Source organism: Chelonoidis abingdonii, chromosome 3 (assembly GCF_003597395.2).
Source record: "Chelonoidis abingdonii isolate Lonesome George chromosome 3, CheloAbing_2.0, whole genome shotgun sequence".
Taxonomy (NCBI): domain Eukaryota; kingdom Metazoa; phylum Chordata; order Testudines; family Testudinidae; genus Chelonoidis; species Chelonoidis abingdonii.
In genome coordinates, this window is record NC_133771.1 from 46537151 (window position 1) to 46562717 (window position 25567).

Consider the following 25567-nt stretch of genomic DNA (forward strand, 5'->3'; position numbering starts at 1 on the left):
AAAGCCTCTCTCTTATTTTATACTTCCTTTTGAGGAACACACCCTTCCACCATCCCAGCTGGGTGTAGATCAAAGCTCAATCTTTGTGTACGTGAGATTCAAAGCGTCTTCTAAGGTGGAATTTTAATTTCTGGTTAAATACCGTTATACATGACATTTATGATGACATGCAAAGCCTTAGTTATTTTCTGAGGAGGTGGTCTGTGGGCCTTCTCCAGATCAACACTGACTGTTTCTATGTTTAACAACCTATAGCAAAATTGGGATAACTCTGTATACTAATGATGGTACACAGCGGGACACAATTGCGTCAGTAGATCATGAGTTTTTCAAATGATACTTCATAGGGTGTGCTTTGTACAAAATGTCATTAACCGTACACAGATGGTGAACATTGGGTACTGTCGGTACCCAGCTCATTACTGTTAGGAAACATGAGAAATTGCATACTCGATCAGACCCATGTCTTATCTAGTCCAATATTCCTGTCGGCAGTTAGCCAGTACCATTTTTGGAAGATCAACATATTAATATTGTAGAGATGTGTGTTTTATAGTTATATAGTACGGTTAACATCTTGGGATCAGGGTTGAGCTCTTTTTTAAAGGATCCTAGAATTTATAATTTAACTTCTATCAATATTATATAAAATACTTAACCCGGAGAATAAACTTCATGCTCAATACAATATTCAACTTTGTTTCTGCGATGAATTTGTGGACTTTTTCCAGTGCATAGACATGTAATAGAAGAATGTCCCTATTTACTGAAACTCGCGAGGAGTACAGCATTGCCTCTCGATGAGAATTTGGGTTGGGACACTTCTAAATTCAATGCTCTTTTTTTTTTTGTACATTATATACTTTTCCATTCGGCTTTTATTTTCTATTACTATGTAATGCTGAAATCACTTGATTATTAAATAATGGCAATGAACTACTGTCATGTTTGGATGGTGCGCCATTGTGAGTCCACATCAGCCTGTGTCAGTTGGGAGGTACTATGGATATTGTGGAACTTGATGTTTGATAATAGGGAAGAGCTGATTGTAATTGTGCGGAGTGCTATTCATCTCTCTCATATAATAAATTCTGGAACAGCTTTCAGCCATTCATACTAGAGAGTGGGGAGATTTCATGCCCAGAAGAGTAATAGGATGGAGCACAGTGGTCCTTCCTTTCAACAGAATTTGTCATATCTGTGCTTCAGATTCTGCAGACACTCATAAACAAAGGCTATATGAAAATTGCTTGAGGCTTGAGGTAGTACCCCTGGTTAGAAATTCATTCTCTCCCATAAGTAGATGGGATGGGCTTACTCTCCCCAAGACCTTGGTTCCTGTAACACTATTAGTGAGGCCTCTCAACTAATATGTTCTAAGAAAATAGGCTTAAAGGTAAACTGTTCTTCAAGAACTGGTTATAATTGTCCAGTGTTTTTGATCTTTTCTGATGCATATTGAAACTGATGTAATCAGGAAAATACTCCAAAGTTTAGAAATCTGTAAAAATGAGTTTGTTTCTAGAATGTGGTGTTCAAAGTATGCTGCTCATTTTTATTTAAACATTATTAAGTGGAGTAGACTATTCTGTGACAAGTAGAAACACACTGACTGTCTCTTACATGGGGACATGTCATACTGAAATATGTAAATACAATATTTTTTAAACTCCTTATTAATACTGCTGGAAAGTTCACAGTTGTTCTGTAACTCTTCCTCTGAACCTTTGAATGGCCAAGTATCCCTTGTAATAAAGTTGATGCTGTTTTGGGTCTATTTTACTGTAGATAGCCATTACGCTGTATCATTATTAATTTTTTTTTTATGCTACAGTAAATACAATTTCCAAAGGATGATAAGGGAGGGTAATTTAATGAAATGGGGAGCCCTTCTCTTTGATATTACCTCTACCCTGAATTAACACGACACGATTTCTACGTGAATTCTGATGTATTAATGCGGTAAAGCGTGCTCTGCACTCTCGGTGGTATAGATGTCAGCATGTCTAGCGCGACATTGCCTTTGCTCTGAGCGGGGTGTTAGGGTGCCGGGCATGGTGCCATTGGGTGGATAAGGGCAGTCGGGGTCTTGGGGGCGCGGGTCAGGGGATCAGGAGCAGGCGTTTGGGCATGGGGGGATCTCCGAGGTTCTGGGGCAGAGCAGTCTACTGGGTGACAGGGATGGTCGGTGTTGGGATTAGGGCATGCGGTCTAGGGCGTCAGGGACAAGGAGCAGAGTGGGCTTAGATGGGGGTGGGTCTTTTAGGGAGGGTGGGGGAAGTGGTGTCTGGAGGAGATCAGGGGCAGAGTGGGCTGCTGTGAGTCGGGGATCTGAGGGCCAGTCATTGGAGCGGGAAGTAGGGTGGGGTAGATGGGGGCGGGCAGTTTCTGTTTTGGGAGGCACAGCCTTCCCTCCTGGCCCTCAATACATTTTGAACACTGTGTTGTGGACCCTCGGGCTCAAAATTGCCACCCCTGTCTATTAGGCTTTCTCTTTCCGCCTGAATTTAATCGTGCGTTAAATTGTGTGGCTTAAGTTGCCTCATAGTTGTATTGAACATTGTAAACTCTGCTGCTTCATTTTTTCAAACAATTAAAAACGTTGTTACGCATGTTATTACAGTATTAACCTCCTTGAATGTGGCAACGTAGGTCACAGCCATTGAAAGAATGGCTATGGGTACAGTCAAAGAAAAAATATGGAAGCTTTGGACAGTTCTGAAATAGGAATCAGCCAAGCCAAGGATCTCAGGAACTAGGAATGGGGAGATTCGACATAAGAGGGTGGATCAAAGATGAGGAATATTACGATCATGCTATTGAAAATGCCAATTGTAGGCAGAATAGTTCTTACCGGGAACTTTAGGTCCCAAAGTGGGATGGTTCATGAAGTGGATGAGGTGGATGCTCGGTGTTCAACCTATGATTGCTTACAGGAGTTGATATAATTCATAATGTGCCCTCAAACACTCCCGGTGCCTCAGAAAATGTTGTTCTGTACCAGCTGGGATAGTGACGAAGAATGTGCTGCTTGATGCGGCTGTTAGGGTTAGGAGATGGTCTTATGCTAGGATGTGGCTAGCTGCAAATCTGCATTAAATCCAATAATTGACCTGGCAAGAAGGTCGCAGTGCTTGAAGCAACAAAGTATAACAATGTTTTAAAAATTTTTTATGTTCTTAAATAAGAAGCATCTTGTACCCCCCATAAAAGGGTATTTCACCACTTATCGTGTTCTCTAACTTGATTTACTTTACCTTTATTTTTCATTTACTTCTATGAGTAGAACTCCCATTCTCCGCAAAAATTTTTCAAACCTATATAGTTAACCGTTTCAATATTTATCTAATCAAATTACAATAACATACAGTTAGTTGGACTCTATAGTGGCAAAGTGGCCCATGCTTCCTATTCTGCTAAAAATATCAAAATCCTTTTTTTACAGCGTTGAAGGATATGTAATTAAGTGTTTTCTGATATTTTCATGTGAATTTATTCATTTTCCTTAAGCATGGACACGCAGACAAATGATATGTATGATACCGTAACACATGTTGCACTTTAGCAGTGTTTAGTACCTGTGTTTGTTAATCACTTTCTTTTAAGTAAGCTTATAAATAATTGTATTCATTAAGAAAGGAGTATACAATTTAACCCTGTAGAACAGATTTATTTATGCATACACATCTTAGTTCTATCAAAAATGTCTTTGACTACTTTAACATCCTAAGATGTTGGAGGCCACATCAAGTTCGATATATGCTGTTTCACCTATAATGTGTAGATATTTTTGGTCCTGTAGGACCAGATTATAGGGGTAGAGGTTGGTATGGATTATGTATTGATAGTTTTAATACAAGATCGTTATCTATTTTCCCCATATGAACCTCATTCTTATTTTACTCTGAGGGTCTTTGATGGTTAATGAATAGTTGTTAGGAAGTGCCCAGTGCTTATTTGTTGGTAAATGATAATCAACAGGTCCTTCAGGACACTGCCGTCTACAATGCAAAGAGTCAGATGTGTATTGAAGCATACAGCCTTGCATTTGGACAATGGAGATAAAAATATGTTGAGCAGCTGTTCGTGCACTGAGCTCATCATTTTGCACAGCTGTAATGGAGTGTAGTGGCCCTGCAGGGAAAAGCAGTATTGTGATTGTGCCACTTAAGACTAGCATCGCTAATGCCACCAGCATTGTGGAAGAATTAAGGTGCATGGAAAATTCTTATTTCTTATGACTCTGAGCGTTGTCACTTTTGCCAATAGTGTGTTGTAGGGGTCTTCATAATTTGTTAATATGATGGTGATACTCTAATTTCTGATCTTTCTGAAACTCATTAGATTATTGGACAGTGCATTTTGATACAACATTTACCAAATATATAGGATTTCATGTTTCGAGTTGTTAGAACTTTAGGGATAGATGCTTTGTGCTATCTACATAAGTGTAGGTTAGTAAAACCCTATTAATAATATAATACATATGACTTGGCATAAATTTCAAGATGAATATCATAGAATATCAGTGTTTGGAAGGGACCTCAGGCGAGGTCATCATTCAACCCTCTAAAAGTCGGTCTAATCCTCAGTGAGGATGATTTTTTACCAGTTCTGTAATGGATCCTCAAAGACTGAACTCACAACACCTGGGTTTATGCAGATAATGCTCAAACCACTGAACTATTCCTCCCCCTGAAGGGAATTTGAACTTAGTCTTCCCATAGTCTATGTAGTTCCTATATCGTGTAGACTGTGTTTTTATATATTTAAAAAATTATTTTATATATACTAATATAATTTTATTTTGGACAATCCTTCCTAAAATCTTACAATGTTATTGGCTTACAGAAGTAATTTTATTTTGGCGAAGTATATTGCTTGCTTTCGAGTTGCTTGCTCAATCCATCCAGTAGTGTACGTACGCCGGCGTGCACGTTGTATGCGAAACTTACATCTAGGCAAACTCCACGGGCCAGGCAGTCGCCCCCTAGAGTGCGCACTTATGGCGGTGATATATGACCCTCCGGCCGCCCGCTCCTTATGTCTCTTCTTAACGCCGCTGTGCGGTCGTTGGAACTGTGGCGGCGTTGCATAGCTGTACCTCCACATTCACTAGCTTCTTCTTGTTACAATTGTGTTACTGTTACTAGTAGTTAGTCATAGTTACTTGCATACTGTAGTTGTAGTTGTCGTTATGTTGATGTGTACTATTTATACTTTCGTTATCGGGTTCGGGGCCTATGCCCTCTCCCGCGCGTCACGGGTGAGCCTGGTATCGCCGGATTTCGAGCATGCCTTCTGGCTTTGTAAGTAAGCGATGTCCACCGTCCCCCCGACGCTGCCTGAAGTGCCTGGGGGAATCTACACATCTCAGTATAAGTGCCTGCTCTGTAATCTTTTCCGGTCCTGCGACGAAAGGGGACGAGGCAGCGCCTTCAGGACGCTCCTTATGGAAGCGGACTTCACTCCTGCGCCTTGGCACGAGCGCGGCTACCTGGCACCGTTGATACCCTCTGCCACCGCCCGAAGACGCACGGACGGGCCTTCTCCTCGCACTGGCTCCGGAGAGGCCCTCCCCGTCCTCACTCCGCGCTAAGTGGGCCCCGTAATGCACCTCTCGCTTGCCGACGCCGGCCGTGCTGCTGGTGCAGGGGTCGTCTGACTCCGGCCCGGCTCCGTCGAGTCCGATTCCCTCCAGCCCGCCAAACGATGGGGAGTGCTTGGATACTCCAGTTCACGCTCAAAGACTTTCTCGCGGGTGCACGGGGACTGATTTGCTTTAACGGAGCCTGGGCTGCCCCAACCTCGGCACCGCCGCGGTGCGGGTGTTGTCTTTCAAGGCAAGCGCACTCCAATGAGGCACCGTCCTGGATTCTCCGACGGCACCGTCGCGATCCGGCACCATCCCGCGGGAGTCTCCCTCGCTCGACGCGCTCGCAGTCCGGCATACCGCTCTTCCTAGCAGCACCGGTCGTACTCCTCGGCATCGGTATATCGCGCCATCCAATCTCCCGGCACCTGGCTCCGGCTCCAGCGCGCTTACCGGCACGCGACTCCAGTAGTCGCTACGTCACTGTCAGGTCCAGTATCCCGTCGACGTCCGAGGCACCGCGCTGGTCGCGAGGTTCCCGGTCAGATACCCGGTCGCGGCACCGTACGACTTCACGCCAGATTCTCCGACCACGGGAGGTCATCCCATTTAAAGTGGCGCTGGAGTTCGCGCTATTCCCTTCGGGCCCCCCCATGGCCCTCTGCCCGTGACCCACATGTAGATGGTGATCTCCTGTATCCTCCCGACAACCTGTGATCCTCGGATGACAGCATCTATATTTGGACTGACTGAAGACCTGCCGCTATCTTCTCAGGAGGTCGCAGGGAGCAGGGCCTGCACACTGGGGGCTCTGGACCACCCTGGCATATAATACCAGCAAGCCGGGCTCACAGCCGTCCTTCACGTGCGCGCTGGACTAGGCGGAGACTCCAGAGGCCTGCAGCGTCACGTCCGCCCACCATCCCTGAGGAAGGTCGCAGTCCATTAGTGGTGCGGAAATCCTCAGGAGCCTGATCCGCGGTACTCCAAGCTGCGGAGGTACCAGACCCACTCTTAGCCAGCGACTCTCTCATCTTCTATTCCCTCCCTGATGAAGCAAGTAGCACGGGAACGACATCCACAAGGGTCACTCCCCCCCTGGCACTGAGGGCGCACACAAGACCTCCTCAGCGAGTGGCTACTGAGAAACATGAACATTCAAGGCCGGGAGGTCTTCCAAAGATTAGGACTCCTGTGTGCAGTATACTCTGACGTCTGGAGCACCACTCTGTTGCCTGCCCTTATAAAAAACAATTACACAGAGCAACGCCAAAACACCACTCCGCAAGTCACCGGCTCCTACGCCCCTCACGCTCGAGGGTAGAACGTAATACATGGTCCCATCTAGAGACTTACGACACCTTATGTTCACCCGCAGCCCATGTTCCCTTCGTCGTTTCAATCTATGAACGAGAAGGAATCGCCATGGGCAACGATAGCGCCAGCCCCAAGTTCTACAAGGAGGCTATCAAGAAGGGATGAGACCTACTGGTGCGCAAAGTCTTATCTTGCGGGAGATTTGCAGCTGCGAGTTAACACTCAGCAAGCCTCCTACTCAGCGCTACTCCTTTAACACCTGGACAGCGCTGATAATTCAAAGATGTCCTCCCGCAAGAGAGCTTGTTCAGGAGTTCCGTGCTACCTTACTGGACGTAAGGAAAGAAAGCACCACGCACTTCCTTGCAGGCGGCAACTGGACTGCGGCCGAACCCTGCCCTGCCAGAACTCCTGGACCTCCGGGGTTCACAGATGGTTTAGTATTCCTGGCCTGCAGGTGCTCTGAGCCTTCCTCGGAAACTCCAAATACCTATCCCAGGATCTTCGTTTGAGGGCAGGCCTGTTCTCTGTGAAGACCGACCCGCGGCTGCAAGCTGAAAGATACAGGGTCATTATGCGGGCTTTGGAATGCATACGCCCGTGAACAGCGTAGATCCTTCGCCCGCACAAACCAACATCGTAGACCTTTCCCCCGGCCAGACAGAGACAAGACTCTCTCAGGCGCCGCAGTAGAAATGGCAGGCGCAGACAGTCGGTAACCAAGGGGGTCAGGGCAAGGGCTACCGCTTCTTCTGGCTCGAAGCGCCTCATTTTGAAGATACGCCCGAGGGCGATGTACAGTTTCCTCCGTGATTCCCTCTTCCCCTCTCCGACCGCCTCTCCTACTTCCTCCCCGCGTGGCGCAGGCTCACTTCAGACCGTTGGGTCCTCCGCACGCTGCGGTTTGGATACCACCTGCAGTTTGCCGTCCCAGCCTTCCCGCCCCTCCCTCGTCCCTCTTCAGGGACCCTCTCACGAGGCAGATCTCCTCCAGGAGGTGCAAACTCTCCTCGACAAAGGTGCCATTCAGGAGGTTCCACTAAACGAGAAGGGCAGAGGGTTCTACTCCCGTATCTTGATTCCCCAAGGAGGGAGGTCTGCGACCATCCTCGACCTCCGCGGACTCAACAAATATTTTACTGAAGTTGAAATTCCGCATGGTTTCCTGGGATCCATTATCCATCCCTGGATCCTGGTGATGGTACGCCCTCTCGACATGCAAGACGCCTTTTCATGTTGCCATTTGCCACCCATCGGAGATTCTTGCGCTTTCTCATAGGCAGCCATCATTATCAGTTCCCGGTCCTCCCGTTCAGCCTCTCGTCGGCCCGAGGAGTGTTCACGAAGTGCATGGCGTAGTCGTCCCTTCCTTCGTCGCAGCCGGGTGCACGTATTTCCGTACCTCGACGACTGGGCTTATCGAGGGCCGTCAGCAAGCAGTGGCTCTCACCACGTCCGCATGTTACAGCCGCCTTTTCGCGAACCTAGGCCTGATGCTAACGTGGAGAGTCCATCTATCCCTACCCAGAGGATAGAGATTTATCGGCGCGTCCTGGACTCTACCACGGCCAAGGCTACTTCCCCTTGTCCGATTCCAGGCTTTGACGGACATCATCCGGAGGTACAGGCAGCACTCTAATACTTCTCGCACCTGCCTGACACTCTGGGCCACATGGCGGCTGCACTTTCGTGACGGAGCACGCCAGGCTCCGGCTCAGACCTCTGCAGTCGTGGCTCATTCCTCAGCTATCGCTAGCCAGCGGACCGTTGGATCCCGTCGTCACAGTCCACAGGACGTACTCTTCTCCCTCCAATGGTGGCTGGAGAGTCCGTCGTCTGTGCGGGCCATTCCATCCTCCACAGCCTCGACTGTCCCTCACTACGGACGTATCGGGCTTGGGATGGGGAGCTCACGTTGGGCCGTTGAGAGCAGGGTCGCTGGTCTCCTCCCGATCTGCTTCTCCATATCAACGTCCGAGAATTGAGAGCTGTCCGCCTTGCTTGTCAGCCTTCCATCGGCAGATCGAGGCCGCTGTGTCTCAGTTCTTATAGACAACACCACAGCGGTGTACTATGTCACAAGCAGGGACGAGATCTCCTCTTCTTCTGTCGGGAGGCCATAATGTTGTGGACCTTTGCATAGCCCACTCAGTCCACCTAGTCGCTTCCTTTCTCCCTGGGCGCCGCACATACCCTGGCGGACATCTCAGTCGTTTTTCAGCCACACGAATGGTCCTTCGCAGACATGCCCTACACTTTTCGCAGGTGGGGGATCCCTACATGGACCTTTTGCATCTCGCACGAACGGAAGTGTCCGATGTTCTGCCTCTCCAAGGCGCAGCGGCTCGGTAGCGGATGCCTTCCTGATTCCGTGGGGAATGACCTCTTTTATGCCTTCCCTCCGTTCCCATTTGATCCTCAAGGTCCTTCTGAAGGCGCGCAGGACAGGGCCTGCTTGATTCTCATTGCTCCGGCATGGCCACTGTCAGATTGGTACTCTCGCCTCCTGGACCTGTCGGTAGTGGACCTGTTCCCCTGCTCTTACCTGTGACCTGATACCGCAAAACCACGGCCAGCTTTGTCACCGGACCTTCAGTCCCTTCACTCTCGGCGTGGCTCCTGCGTGGCTAAGGGTCGAATTGCACTGCTCTTCCCTAGTAAGGCAAGTACTTCAGTGAAGTCGAAAGCCATCTAAGAGGACGTCGTACATAGCAAGTGGAAGCGTTTCACGTGCTGTGTGCGGAAAGCGCTTCAACCCTGCCGATGTTTCCATCCCGATCGTCTTGGACTACCTGTTGGTCGCTCAAACAACAAGGCCTGGCTATAGCCCTCTCGGGTTTTTGGTGGCCATTCTCACTTTCCACCAAGGAGCGACGGCATTCTGTCTTTTTCACACCACTAGTGACTAATCCTCAAAGGACTGGAGCGCCTTTACCCCAAGTCCGTCATCCAGCCCCTCCTGGGATCTTCAAGGTAGTGTTGTCGTCTTATATCCCCCCGTTGACCTTGCTGCTACATGTTCCCTCCCTCTATTTGTCCTGGAAAACGCATTCCTGGTGGCCGTCACATTCGCTAGGCGCGTATCAGAGTGCGCGCACTCGTCGTGGACCTCCGTACACGGTGCTCCATCCGAGCAAGTAACTCTGAGGCCACACCCTGCTTTCCTCCCCCAAGGTTGTCTCGGCCTTCCACGTTAACAGGATTATATTCCTTCCCGTATTCTTTCCAAACCTCATTCATCTCGTAGGGAACAACAATTGCACTGCCTGACGTGCGCAGGCGCGTCGCCTTTTATATTAGAAAGAACAAGCCGTTCCGCAAGAGCTCAGCTCTTGTCGCAATACTGACGGCTCAAGGAGTTGCAGTCTCCTCACGAAGGATCCTCGTGGGTGACGTCCTGCATAGAACATGTTCGACCTGCCCATCTCCTTTGGGGCGTGTAACGGCGCATATCTACTAGAGCCCAGGCATCGTCATGGCGTTCTCGCACGAGTTCCATCCAGAATCTGTAGGCAGCGACCTGGTCCTCCGTGACACACTCGCTACCCATTATGCCCGCTCAGCAGTCCAGGATGATGCGGCTTCGGTCTGCCGTGTTGCGCACTGTGACCTCTCACTCCGACCCACCGCCTAGGTAAGCTTGGGAATCACCTACTGGAATGAATATGAGCAAGCACTCAAAGAGAAACACGGTTACTCACCTTGTAACTCTTTTCTTCGAGATGTGTTGCTCATATCCATTCCACACCGCGCCTCTACTCCCCACTGTCGGAGTAGCCGGCAAGAAGGAACTGACGAGCGGGCGGGCCGGCAGGAGGTCTATATCACTGGGGTTATATACCCCCCGCCATAGCGGCGCCACTCTAGGGGGCGACCTGCCGGCCCGCTGGAGTTGCTAGTGTAAAAGTTTTCCGACGAACGTGCACACGCGGCGCGTACATCTACTGGAATGGATATGAGCAACACATCTCGAAGAACAAGAGTTACAAGGTGAGTAACCGTGTTTTCTTAGAACTGTTTCCTAATACTACGTACTGAAGAACTGAATTGATTTGCTGGGCTAGAGAAATATTTACTATGATAGGGACTCCACCAAAGTTCTCAGAATGGTGTTCATTAGAATAAAAATAAATATAATAAAAATTTAAAAATACAAAACTTCTTAAAATATTAACACAAAAAACAAATGAAAAGTGTCTAATTTTTCAGTGGGAAAGGAAGGTAATATATTACAGGGTTAGTTGTCATTCTAGATTCATACTTTGTAAGAAGCACTTAAAAAACTTCCTGCCAAGTGAGAAGGTATGAAATCAGATAATTTCAAGGTGGGGAGGACATGTGCGAGTTCAATATTGTAGTGTCAACCACAACATGATGTGCTCTTGATTTTAAGCACAGCAATGGGATCCTTAAAACAATGGTAGCCTGTGGGCACAGAAACCCACTACATGGCCTCATCAGTGTTGTTGTCAGATAATATCCCACATAACACATCAAATTCAGTCTCTTAATGATCCTTTTTCAGTTATTTGTGTTATGTCATAACTGGTATTCAATAGCATTTAAATCATTAATGCCAACTTGCAGTTCTCTCTCCGGGCTAGGTCCAGAGATCCTATGTGGGTTGTCTCCTGTCTGTAACTGTAGGGGGCAGAATCAAAGCTGATTGGACAGATGACAAGGGACAAGCCCCCACCTTCTGGAGACCCCCTGAGTTTTGTTCTGTCTCTACTCTCAGGCAGTGAAATCCAGCATCGAGAGAGAATGGTGGGGAAAAAAGCTTGAAAAGGCGGTTTGTCTCCCGCCAGAATTATGACATCTCACACACCCCCATGGCCACGACAGCTCAGATAACAGGCTAGGAGAATGTCTGTCTGAGAATGGTCCAAAAAGGAGACCAAGTTTGTGTTCCTCCTACTCTTTAACTTTGCCAGAGAGTGCAGAAAGAGAAGCTAGTGCATTGTGCACTCTAGCCGCTTGGTCAGAAAGGTTTCACTTTGGCCACTTTAGCCAGATTTAGGAGACTGATTCCCCAGGAGACTTGACAACCAGGCCACAAATGTCTCAAAGGATGGTGGAAAAATTAAGAGAGCTCTTCAGCCACAGGAGATGGTTGCCTGAAAAGGCAACAGCCCTGCATGGGGAAACCATAAATGAGACCAGCTGAATCCATCACAAGCAGAGCAAGGAGCAGTCGGTGAAACGATATTGGGTGTGCATCTTCCTGCAGTGCAGGTCTCATTACTCCCCATCCCTTCCTTTCCTTGTCAAGCAAATCAGTCTCTTTCCCCATGGGAAGTCAGGAGTTCTGCACAGAGGGGAAAAGGGACTTCCCCCCTCAGGAAAAAATTACCACTTGGGCTAGGGAGCCCCTGGATTTAGCACAAAAAGCTCCTTTGCCTCAGATATCTTCATCTTGTGAGTCCCAGGCAGCAGCTACAGTGTCCCATCAAAGGCATTCTATCCTGTCTCTAAAGGACAAAGATAAAGAGGTACCTATTAGCAGAAGAGGTTTGCAAGACTCTTCATCTGACCCAGGTTCCCAATCCCAACCTCCCTTAAGGAATAAAATTTTTAAAAAAGGGCAAACAAGGTTCAAGAAATTACCTCAGAAACTTAGAAAACTGGCCGATCCTCCATTTGACAGCAGTTCCTCTGACTTATCCCCAGAGGATGCAAGAGCTGAAGGCTCTTCACATAGAGTTTTCATACTCAGAAAGAAAAATCATAGTAAAAGGACTAGAATTTGTTGTCTGGTTCTTCATTATCATCATCTAATTCATTTTCATCCTTATCTTCATGGGTATCAACAAAGACAAAAAAGAAGGTTAGGAAATCTGTTAAATTTAAATCAAAGGGAAGAAAAAAGAAGTCAAGAAGAAAGGACATTTTTCACAGGAGGAAGGTGAACTCTCAATCTCAGAATCTAAATCACAGGATGAAGAAAATTAATAGGATCTTTTTCCAGCTGAATGATTTGAAAAAGGTTGATTAGATACTTAAGTATTCTGTTGAATGAGCCTACTAGAAAAAATTCTAAGGAGGAAGAATAGAGGATTGGTACAGAAATTACAAAAAACAGAAACAAAAAAAAGTATATTCCAACAGGTTAAGCGGAACCATGTATTCCCCAGTCATGTCTTTTTGGAAAGAGTAATTAAGGCTGAATGGGAAACCTTGGCAAAAGTCTATGACATTATCCAGATGTTAGAGAAAATTCTACAACATGCACCATAGCAAAGTAGATTTTGTGTCTTTTCCCAAAGTGGATGGGGCAGTTTCATCATTAGTCAAAGAGACTGCTATCCAAATGGAATGGGACTTTTTCCTTAAAGAATCCAATGCTTGCAGAGTGGAAATATAACTGCTTCATAGATTTTGAGGCTGTATGTTCCTCTCTGAGGGCTTCTGGTGTGGCAGCATGTTAAGCAAAAGCAGTACTGGCCTGGACTGACAATTTGGTAGCCAGATTGCCAAAAGACCTAAGCAATCGTGGTTAGGTTCAGAGTTAAAGAAAGTCTCAGTGGCTTCAGCATTCATAGCTTATGCAACCAGAGATGCTTTTTGGTTTTCAGCACAAATCATGGTCTCCAATGTGTTGACTAGACAGCACCTGTGTTTACATGCCTGGAAGGGCTATATAAAGCCAAAATCACATTAGTAGTTTATTTTTTAAATATTCAGGAGCTTGATTATTTGGGAAGCCATTAGACAAAGGTTCCTCAGATAAATCATAGACCTTACAGAACCTTCCTAACTCCAAATCCCGGTCTAAAGGTTTTTACAGGTCTAAATATCCTTTTTGTGGCTTCTCTAAGTATAGAAGTCAACACTACAGCAAAAGCAAATGTAACAAGTCTAATCCCAGGAAAGAGAGAGACCAGTCTTCCCACAATGCAAATTCCAACTCTAGGAACAATGTCATACTATGGTCAGGAGAGCACTGACAAGCAACACCTATGGGGGAGACTATTAAAGTTCAAGGACCCAAGGGCCTCTCTCCACATCAGACAGATGGGTCCTGGATGTGGTTTAACAATGGTACATCATAGAATTTTCAAAGATTGTGAATTGTCGTTTTCCCTTTCACTAGTATCAAATCTGAAAAAGAGGTAGAATATGCTAAAGGCCATAGTTCATCTTTTGTGAATCAGTGCAGTATCGTTCCTGAGATGGAGACATTCTCTGGTCACTACTCAATCTTTTGTTCTGGTATCCAGGAGATCTGAGGAGGACAGAACTGTGTTGGAGTTAAAACACTAGAACTAGTTCATAAGGATCATGTTCATGAAGTTCATATCAGTGGCGATCTGCCAGGGGATTACTTTGTTAATTTGAAGAAATCCTATATTCACCAGGCACATAGGAGATTTCTGCAATTTGCTCATGGGACTGATCATTTTGCAGGGCAAAATGCTGTATTATAGACTGTCATCTGCACCTTTGAGCGTTCTCATTGTTCTGGTGGCTTTTTCTCAGGCAGAAGGGAATACAGGTATACCCTTTCCTATTCTAGGCAGACCCTCATCCAAGGAGGTGGTCTGCTTGAGTGACTCAGTAAATGATCCAAAAACACTGGCGGCAAACCATTGATAACTACTCTGAGTATGGTCCGTGAGGCTGAGGAAAGATCTCTTCTAGTCCTGTTTCTATGAATCTATATTCAACATCATGTAACCAAAATGTCTCATGTTCTGGAATTTTTACAGGATATCTGGTTTTGATATCAGGTTGCAGCTCCTGTAAGTTAAAAGTTCTTCTTTGAGTGCTTGCTCATGTTGATTCCAGTTAGGAGTGTGTGCGTGCGTGCTGTGTGCACAGTAACCAGAAGGTTTTTCCTCTAGCAATACCTGTTGGGTTTGCTCAGGTGCCCTGTGGAGTTGAACCTCCATATATAGGGTCCCGCCACCACTTCAGTTCCTTTTTACGGCCTGTGACGGTTAGCCAGAATGCTCATTTGCTCTTGCTTTGGCAAGCCTTCTCCCTAGTAGTCTTCAGACTGTCTTTCTGTAAATAGTTTAATCAGTTAGTTAGTAGTTAGTCATATAGTTGGATTCCAGTAGGGAACTGTTTTGGGGATACTCCCTGCTTCCCTACCCCCTCTTCCCCAGTGCCAGGGCATGCCTCAGTCCCAGGGTTTAAACCCTGTGCAGCTTGTAACAAGACCAGGAGCAACCCCCACACTTCCTGCTTGAAGTGCCTGGGGGAATCACATTAGAAGGACCATTGCAAAATCTGTAGGGGATTTTGCCCCAGGACTCAAAAAGAAAGAGACCAATGGTTGAAGATCCTTCTGATGGAGGCTGCCCTCTGCCCCCACTCGGAGCTGAGTTCAGCCAAGCCAATACCTAGCACCTCAGCATTGGTGCACAGTGCTCTGGCATTGACACAGGAAACTTCAGCGCCAAGAAAGGACTTGGATACAGATGCTTGGCACCAACAGGGCTCCTCATATAGCAGTGCATGGCACTGTTCCCCAGTCCCTGGGTGCCCCGCAAGAAGAAGAAGCTGGACGGAGGGCACTCATCCACACCGAGGCCGCAGTGAGACCCACATTGGACCAAGTAAGCACGGCACCACCTCTCCTGGCACTGCTGACTTCTGCACCAACAAGGGGTCAGTCAAGTCCAACTCTCAGGACTCCCCTCCTGAGAGATTCGCAGAGAGGCTTTGGAGCTGCCCTTCACACTGGAGACCTTTGAGGCAGTGAGAGAGCTCATCACTTTCCCTGCCCAGGTGAGAGAGCCTAGATCTCCACCTTGGAATTTAAACATTGTACTCAGTGCCATAATGCAGGTGTCCTTTTTACTTGACTATCAAAACGACTCTTCTGACTGCTATCACTTCTTCAGCAAGAAAATTGTTAGAGTTGGGAGCTTTATCCATCCTGCTGCATCTTTTACAAAGATAAGGTGGCTTTGAGATTGGATCCCACCTTTATTCCAAAGTGAATTTGATTTTTTATCAAGCACAATGGATCTCATTGCCTGCTTTTTGTCCACATCCTTCTCACCCAAAGGAGAAGCTATGGCATTTGTTAAATGTAAGATGAGCCTTAAAGTTTTATGTGAAAAGGACTGAGCATAAGAAAAACAGACTTAACTGGTCTTATTTCATCCAAGAAAAAGAGGTGCTAAGGCATCTAAATCATCAATCTGAGTAGATACGCTGAAGCATTGCTGAGGCATGTAGAGCAAAAGGATTAAATTCTTCGTTGGGCATCGGAGTTCACTCAGTACAAGTGGTGGTGGCATCGTGGTGGAGAAAGAATAGGCCGGTTACAGTGAAATCTGTAAAATTGCAGCTTGGTCATCCCTGCATTACCTATATACCTTGCTTTACAAGATAGATATTCAGTTTTCAGGTAATTCAGCCTTTGTCATGTGGGTTCTGCACACTGGTGATTCCTTAGACTAAGGGAATCCTTTCTTTCAGTGACATTATTTTGTTCCCTCCCTAAGAATTTTGTCACTGCTGAGAAAATCCCATGCAGAGGATTTGTGGACCTAGCTCTGAGAGAGAGAATGGGAGAAATTTTGGTTGCTTACCTGAAAATTTTCCCTTTTCGAAGGAATAGGCCCACAGATCTTTTCCTCCCTGAAAAAGGGAGATCTGTTTAAAGTTCTCTGCCGTAGTAAATGTTTTCTTTGAGTATTATTTTGGCAAGGTGCTGATGCAGGATGAGAGAGTCTTTTTTTTTTTTGTTTGTTTCACGATCCAGAGAGGCTAGCTTTGGAAGCATCTCAAAACTGAGGTGGTCTCCAGAAGATAGGGGCTAGTCTCTTACCAGCCATCCAATCAGCTTTTATTCTAAACCTACAGACAGGTGATTATCCACACTGAGGATATGTGGACCTATTCCTTTTGAAGAAAGGAAAGACTTCAAGTAAGCAACCACAAATTCTTATTTTTAAACCTCTTATTAATCTGCAGGAAAACATTTGATTTGAGTTAAAAAAAAAAAAAAAGTAACCAACTATTCTAACTTGTGTTAATTTTAGTTGTTTTCAAAGTGGCTGCTGTTTTATTGCCTCTTAAAAAGTACTATAGAATTTTAAGTGTCAACTTATTACTTAACTTATTTTAGGTATTGTGGTCTTTGGAATGTGGACATTGGATTTCAGAGGAACCATATGAACTGTCAGCCAATTTCCCTGCAGCTCCTGTAAGTTAAATGTTCCTCTGTTTATGAATTTATATTCATTTCTCTGTTAAATGAATAGTTACAGAACTAGGGGTAATAATGGTGACAGGCTATCGTGAATAAGTGTCTTTATTAGAAAAAATATAGATACACGTATTCTCTCTCTTGCTCATTCACACTCTCTCTCCACTCTTGTCCAATCCTCCTTCCTGAACAGTGTGCAAAACCTGTGGTACAACATGTAAACATTTAGAAAGAGATTCACTTGTTGAATAACTTCTGAGTAAATAAGGGCAGGTCTACACTTAAAAAGCTGCAGTGGTGCAGCTTTAGTGAAGACACTATTTTGCTGACGAGCTTCTCTCATCAGTGTAGTTAATCTACCTCTGGGAGAGGCAATAGCTATGTTGATGGGAGAAACTCTCCTGTCGACATAGCACTATCTACAGTGGCAGTTAGGTTGCTGTAACTGCCTTACTCAGGAGTGAGGATTTTTCACATCCCTGAGCAACGTTATACTGTTATACCAATGTAAGTCTGTGTACACCTGGCCTAAGTTTCATGTTTAAATATGCACGTTCTTGAGTTTTGTAGTATCATGTCTTATTTCTTGCTATGCTCATGTCTCAGTTGGAGACTATCATAAAGTGGGAAAAGGCAACAGGCCACAGCTTTAACACTCCTGTTCCAGATGCTGCTTACGTTACTGTTTTTTCCACTGAATGGATTTCAGGAACTTAGTCACTATGGGCTTCACAACCCAGTAAATGAATAATACAGAGCACTTCTTAAATGCTAGCTTCCCAGCAATGACTTGAGCATTTGTGCAGAAAGTTTTATTATTTGTATATACTGGGCTGTCTCCAGGTACACCACCACTTCATATTGTCTGAAGTTATTAAGCAGTAAATTCATTTTGGGCTTTGATACAAGCAGGATTGTACCAATCTAATGGTTGATCACATCACAAAAGGGTTTACAATTTGTCTTAGCTGTGTAAGACATGTTTTCTTCAGCTACTTGTTTCATATAGTGTTTCACATGTTTTGATTAGAGAACATTTAACTGGTGATTGAACTTTGCTTTCCTAACTACAATTTTGTTTTATTTTTTGAATCAGGGATTTTTAAATCCCTTTTACATTCATAATCATTTTATCCAACTATTTCCAAGATAAAGATTTCTCTTTGGTTTTTAATAACATGCTATTATAGTGTAGAGCAGAGGTGGGAAAACTACGGCCCACGAGCTGCTTTAAGCCGACCCGTGTGCTCTTGTTGGGGAGTGGCGTCTGGGGTTTGCCCTGCTCCGGCCGGGGTGCAGGCTCAGGGGCCATTCCACGTGGCTCTCAGAAGCTGCGGCATGGCTCCGCTCCAGCTTCGAAACGCTCCAATGGGAGCTACAGAGGCGGTGCAGAACTGCCTGGCCGCCTCTCTGGGTAGGAGCCAGAGAAAGGACATGTCATTGCTTCTGGGAGCCACTTGAGATAAGCACTGCTCGGAGCCTGACCCCCTGAGCCTCTCCCCACACCCCAACCCCTTGCCCCAGTCTTGATCCCCCTCCTGCTCTCTAAACCCCTCAATCCCAGCCCAGAGCACCCTCCTGCACCCCAAACCTCTCATCCCCAGTCCCATCCCAGAGCCTGCCCCCCTAGCCAGAACCTGCCCCCCTTCCCACACCCCTGCCCCAGCCCTGATCCCCCTTCTGCCTTCCAAACCCCTCCTACACCCCAAATTCCTCAACCCAGCCCCACCTCAGAGCCTGCACCCCCAACTAGAGGCCTCACCCCCTCCTGCACCCCAGCCCCAATTTTGTGAGCATTCATGGCCTGCAATACAATTTCTATTCCCCGATGTGGCCCTCAGGCCAAAAAGTTTGCCCAACCCTGGTGTCGAGAAAATACAAGTGTTATTCTAAAATCACTGTGTGACTGTAAAAAGAAACTAGTGGTGCATTTATAGATTTGTTTAATATTAGAGTCCTTTTGGAGAGAGGTGGAGGGATGTTTTGTGGGGCAGCAAATAACTAGCATGTTGTTTTCTATCCAGGTAGGTGTGCTGCTGTTGTGCCAATCATTGTTTATAGAGTATGTTGAAAAGAGAAGCAGGAGAAAGCCAGATGATTTTAGCTTAAGGCTGTAGGGTCTTCTGTTTCTTTTAAACCCCTTTTCTCATTAATAACTTGGCATGTTATCAGTAGTTTTGCACAACATTCTGTAAAGCCCTTTGAGAGTGATTTCTGCCTTTTGTTAATTTCCTCACATCTGTCTAATATCTGCTTATCACCTTCATTCCTTCAGTAGAAAAGAGAAGGCTTGGGGGACATTGAAAAGGTTGAGGCACATTATGGTTGTGCAGAAATTTTTGTCTGTGTTGCACTTTATCTGTGAATAAGTGAATCTATCCTCTTTTCAAACATTCCCATCTCAAGGTGTTTTAATTTTTCTTGTTGTAATTACCGTAGTTGCGCTCAAAAGAGTTCCCTTCCTTTTCTTATTATATCTCATAAGAAGCATTTAAGAAGGGAGGATGGGATAGGAATGGAGAAATATATAATGCTTATGCTTTTGAAGGTTATTGGGGAAGGAGGCAGGAAAAGGCACTCTTGCTAATTTGTAGTTTCTTCTTGCAGTCACTGCAGGCTGTGGTACAAGCCACTGAATGGTTGACATTGCCTTATCTGACCTGTATAGTCTCTCTTAGATAGCGTTTGCCCTTTAAATAAGCCATGCAATCTTATTTAGTTAGAAAGCCATCTAAAATTGATTGATTGAATTCTAAACATTAAAGTTTGATTTTTAAAAAACTACAGAATTTTCAAATAAAATTAGAAATGATAATTACAGAATGATGATTTTAAAACTTTGACTGGGATAATGATCAAGGTTAATGGCGTGGTAAAGACTGAGAGTTTTGGAAAATCAAACTAGACCAGCAGTGTCTGCTTGTTAGATGTGCCAAAAATTTTGAGCAACTCCTCAGATAATTTTTAACAATATTATGAAACAAGAATTCATATTTTACGGATCTGTCTCACGCAACTCAATTCATAATAGGAAAAAATAATTAAACCTTAAATCAGCATTCTTTTCATTATCTGATATTGTCCCTGTACTTTCCTTAGACAAACTGAAGATTATAGTTGAGGTTTTTATTTAATGACTGACCAGTCATTCATACTGTGCCCATTGTTGTGCTGTCTGATACTAAGGTGTTCCTTAATGAGCACTTTTAAAGAATGGATTGTTGTTGTGAGTGATGACCTAAATCTTTCAGATGTTGAGGATATTTTTTGTTTTTCTTCATCTGAATAAAAGTATTATGAATATTTTGATGATCTATTGAATTAAAAATGGGGGACAAAGTATCAGACCATTGTAAGACAGCTGTTTTATGGAAGTGATTTGCAAAGTAATCTTGTGACTTCGTATGTTTGAAGATGAATGTTATAAGCTTGGTAGAAGTAATATTACATTTTTAAATAACGGTCTTAATTATATTTTGCCTATTATGTAAAATGTTGTTAGGACAACTCAATTAAGTTTTCATTTATGGGGTTCATATAAATCACAATGAAGTATTATTTCTATAAGTCTCATAATATATATTTTGCCTCCATTCTCCTTGAATAATTCTGATACATTGCTTGCTACTACTACAGCAGTCTGTTTTTGCCACTGAAAGCATATAACTGGGTAACTTTTTGAGAGCAGTTGATTTTCAGCAATATGGTTCTTCTTTTTAACTCATTTCCCAACATCAATCACAATTACTGATGCAATGTGTATATAGAAAAATAAAAAGACTTGAACATGTTTTGTTATCTGAGTCTCAAAAAAATCTAGAAAATTTTCATTACCCGAAACGTGCTTTCTTGTGTCACATTTAGAACTCAAAGTTCAATAGCGGTCGATGAAAAATTTCTAAAATTGTCATGTTGGGACTGATACCAAGCATGAGAAATTTCAACCCAGAAGTAATATTTTGGTGTGATCTCTATAGAATATTGAAAAGTGTTTAGAAGAGAAGTGTCTTCTGAACCTTAATTTTAGCATTTCTGTCAATAACCTATAATACATACTTTTTAAGCATATTGTTACAATAAACATAGGGAAAAATCACCCAATAAAGCCATTTATTCACTTAAAGATATACATTGAGGCCTAGAATATCACCATACTCAGAATTGCCTGAGTCTCATACAGCTATTTCCCACACAGAAAAACTGTCTGACCATAGGATATTTTTAGGTTTCTCTTCCTTCTCTTTCTAAAATGCAATAAAATTTATCTTAAGAAATAAACATGAGCTTTTTTCCATAAAAGAGCAGATTGGTTTTAAAGACGTTATTAAAGTTAGCTTATTTTTCACAAAAGGTCTAAACATCACCAGGTGATATTTAATTGCATGGAGAACAGCAGTTGTCTGATGTTTAAGTGAGGCAACAGCATTATGTAATACTTAATTCTCAGTTGTTATACATTAAACAACTCGAAAGGGGGAAAAGTGCAATCTTTATAGAAAATGTAATGAAACACATGATGCCATACTATAATTGGCAGGAGAGTTTGTACTTTAAAATATCAACTGTAATAAGTACAAAATCTGATTATTTTTAAAAAAAAACACAAAATAGTGATCAATTATACACAGTATTTTCCAAGAATAAATGCAAAGCACTTAAATGGAAATGCTATTTCTCCTAAGATTGTTAAATAAACTGATGTGGACTACAAGAAAAGCCCCAAATAAGTCTAAACACTATTTGCAAAGAAGTCTTTGCAAAGGAATGTATCCTTTAATTATAACAATGAGCTAATTACAAGGCATTATATATGTACATAAACTACAAACAATTATGGGATAGAAAAATAGTTCTAGATTTAGATTGCAAGTTAGGAGAATTTTATATTAATGTAATGTTTAAAGTTCAGTAATGAGCACAAAGGCACATTTCTAAAACTAAGTTTTTAGATATTTTTCACAGTTCCAGTTATTTACTAACACACACAACATAAATGATCAAGAAAACAAAGTCCATAAATTGTCTGACAGTTTCTTGGTCATCCTTTTTACTCAGTCTTTCTGCCAAAATCATTGTTACACAGATTATTTAATGTTTTAGACTTTGTTGTGTCTAGTTGAGTAACGTGAGCTTGAACTGATGAAGACTATCACAATTCAAGAATTAGAACAAATTGATCCCTTTAGAATACTAGTGCATGTTTTCTGGGCTGGAAAATGACAAATTGCAGCTGTGAGTTTAAATGTTTGGCAAATGTAGTTTTTGAAGACTGTACAACACACAATTCACATAGAATGCAAAGGGCATTTAGAAATCTGCTGGTCGGATCATCATAGTTGTGGCTTTGAGAGAGTACCCTGATCCTTTCCAGTAATACCACTTAATACCATTAAATTTGTTGGTGTTCTGCCGCAGTGGATAGTACATTCCATTCAAGTTGGAGGGACCACATGCATCAAACCACCAGCCTGTAAGAACAGAAAACAAACAAAAATCTGAAATAATGAAATTATCAGTGTAGGTAGTTTTTAAAATTGTATGCACAAATACCTTACAGTGTGCTGATCCTGAAACTAGAAAAAATATAGGAATATTAAAATACCTAGTTTTCACTTGTATACCTCCAGATCTCTCCTCCTTGCTAACTTTAACCATGATGAAATGTACATAGCTGAGTAAAATACTTGAGGAATATGCACTACATAATTTAGCTGTAAGAGTTGTAGCATTTTATGGGATGTGGTTGTAAATTAAGAGAGGGCGCTTCAATCAGCTCCTCAAAAGCTTAACTTACTACATATTTCAGAGGTTGATGGTGATAGATCTAAGGGCAGAATTTGGCTTGAAGACAATAATCATGATATTGTATCTTTCTTTTTCCTTCTGCCTTCTCTCAAGATTATATAATTTTCCACTTTTAAATCCTACATTTCTGCTTAAATGAAAAATGCTTCCCTTGCAGTGAGTTCAGTTTGCTTCAGTTCTTAGTCTGTGAAGTGTGCACTATTTCTAAATCCATCAATACTGAAACAGCTAGCTGAACTCTGCGTAAAGGAATGGTGAGAAAAAAGTAGCTAAACTTATTCAGTTTCACATCTTTTTCTTCAGATTTCACTTGTTGTCCTGAGTTGTTAATAAGGAATAGGGAAACTTTATTTTTATTAGTAAAAACAATATTTTTACACTTTCGTTATACTGATGGTAATAGGAATGCTGTGTTTTATAAGGCAATAATCCAGTTCTCCCTTTGTATAAATATAAACTGCCTTCAGACTTGCAATCTGTACACTCAGGAAGCAGATCACTGTTTTGTAAATTGAGTGTGCCTCTCTGTAGCTCTTAAGCAACATTTAAATTACAGAAGGTATGACTGGATTGCAGAATTATAGAGAAAGTTAAACCTGCTTTAAGATACAGAAACAATCTAAAATGTAATGTCAATAAACGTGTGAACAAAATTGATCCAGAATTTATCCACCTACATAATAATTTTGGTATGCTTTGAGTAAATGTATTCTCACTTCAAATTATATTTAAATATGGAAAAAAGTAATGTTTTGTATTACAGAAATGTATTCTTTCATGACAACTACATTCTAATTGTCATACTTTTAAAGAGCCTATAAAATGCTTAGCTCCCATAGGATCACTAGAGATTTCTTGTGCCTAATTAAACAATTAGAAACCATTTTGTTGATTTAAAAAGACGATTCCTGATAGGTTTTGGGGGCATTTTGATCATTGGGCTACTTTCCCATGCTATTTGGATGCGCACTCTGCTGTTTTCTGTTCATACCAGTTTCACAATAGCAGGCCTTGTTGTTGCACAAGTTGTGAGAGAATGATGGTCTATTTCCCCCCAATTTTAACTCCTCTCATTTTTGCTTTAGCTGAGCTGTCTGAAATGGTAAAATAGAAAATTTGAACTCACTGAACTAGCATTTCCAATTGTGAGTTTTGGACTTTGTCACTAGTCAGGATTTAATACGTCAAAATTACCATCTATTTACCTGATGGGCTGTTTTACTGCCAATAAAAATAGGAAGATTGAGAGAGAGAAAACCATTCCTACCTCCTGTTAGCATTTGTGAACATTTGCAAATACATTTGTCATTGTCTGCATCCTTTGTGCTAAAATCATTTCCTGGTTGGCTGATGCTACTTATTTTGCCCGCTGTCCCAGTTAGTCCTTTAAGCTGGATCCTGTAGAAGTGCAGAACGGAAAAAGAAATGTTAGATTAAAGCTAATGGCAGTTGATCTACACAGTAATGAGGAAATTTTTTGTAATAAATATCCTGTTTAAACAACAATTTGATTCTCTTCTTGTTAATGTACGGCTATAAATTTTCTTTGACGGGTATTGTGTTGGTATGAACAGTAACACTGTCAGCATAACATTATATTGAAGAGATAAAATAACCTCTGGTTTTATAGATGTTTGTTCCACCTGCGTTAGATTAACCGAGATTATATGGAGATATATATTGATAATCCTTGAGAAATGTACTCTATGTAAGAAAGAACTAATACCATAGTAACTTGCAATATTAAAGTGCATTGCATGTAAGCAATACTAGTAATGGATTTTTAAATCCTCTAATTTTCTCCCTGCCTTATTCTTACACTGGGTTACTCTTGGGGGAATATTGCGCCTGCACAGAATTCATGTCCCCTGCAGATTTCTTTGCTTCCCCACAGAAAAATGACTTTCTGACGGGGGCGCAAAGGGAAGCTGAAAGAGCAGTCACGCACCCTAGCAGTGCACATACAACACTTCAGGCACCCAGAGCAGCCAGCAGAGAGGTAAATCATTGCGGGGCTAGGGACACCCCAGCCAGTGGCTCCTACCCTGACCTGGGATCAGCTGCTAATCCCAACTGGGCTGGAGGCAGAAGAGGACAGGACTTCTCCTTCCCCTGCTAGGTGTCAGACCCACCCCCAGAAGCCAGAAAGTTCAGCATCCTCCCCTGCTTCCTGCCCCTATCACTCCTATGGGGGGGGGTCACTGTACGGGGAGCTGCTCCCTCCATCCACGCAACCCCCATGCATCCTGACCTCCCATGCCCAGACATCCCTGCCAACGCTCACAAGAACCCTTACATCCAGAACCCTCCAAGCCTTCCATACCCAAACCCCACCCCTGCATCTGGAGCCCCCCTGCACCCAGACCCCCTGCCTCCAGACCAGCATACCTGCATCCAGACCACCCCCACTGAGGTCCCTGCACTCAAACCCCCACACAGATGCCCGCCCCCACATCCAGACCCCCATGCCACTGACTGCCAACTAGCTGCACCGAGACCCCCCACACCAAACCCCACTCTCCCAGGACCCAGACCGCCCCCCCCACCCCCGGCTGAGACACTTAGACTCTTCAGCTGGGACCCAACAACCTTCACTTGGAAGCCCTTGCAGAGTCCCAATGTCCCTGCACCTGGAACCCTGCCCCTCCCTCCCCTACGAGCCTCTCTGCATCCAGATCTCGACA

The 25567-nt window shown here is 43.7% G+C and overlaps 2 protein-coding genes across 6 annotated transcripts in view; one reads left to right on the forward strand and one right to left on the reverse strand.

The window, feature by feature from the left end:
* MCPH1 (microcephalin 1) overlaps positions 1-25567 on the forward strand; it is a 228769-nt gene that overhangs the window by 78054 nt on the left and 125148 nt on the right. For all 5 annotated transcript variants that reach the window (XM_032772630.2, XM_032772623.2, XM_075063715.1 and 2 more), the window contains one exon: positions 16998-17075. In XM_032772630.2, coding sequence (XP_032628521.1) covers positions 16998-17075 — 78 coding nt within the window. The remainder of the gene's footprint in view (positions 1-16997; positions 17076-25567) is intronic.
* Positions 21194-25567, reverse strand: part of ANGPT2 (angiopoietin 2) — a 79232-nt gene continuing 74858 nt past the window's right edge. The window contains exons 8-9 of the mRNA XM_032772648.2: positions 24151-24281; positions 21194-22546 (exon numbers count right to left, since the gene is read on the reverse strand). Coding sequence (XP_032628539.1) covers positions 22386-22546; positions 24151-24281 — 292 coding nt within the window. The 3' untranslated portion in view covers positions 21194-22385. The remainder of the gene's footprint in view (positions 22547-24150; positions 24282-25567) is intronic.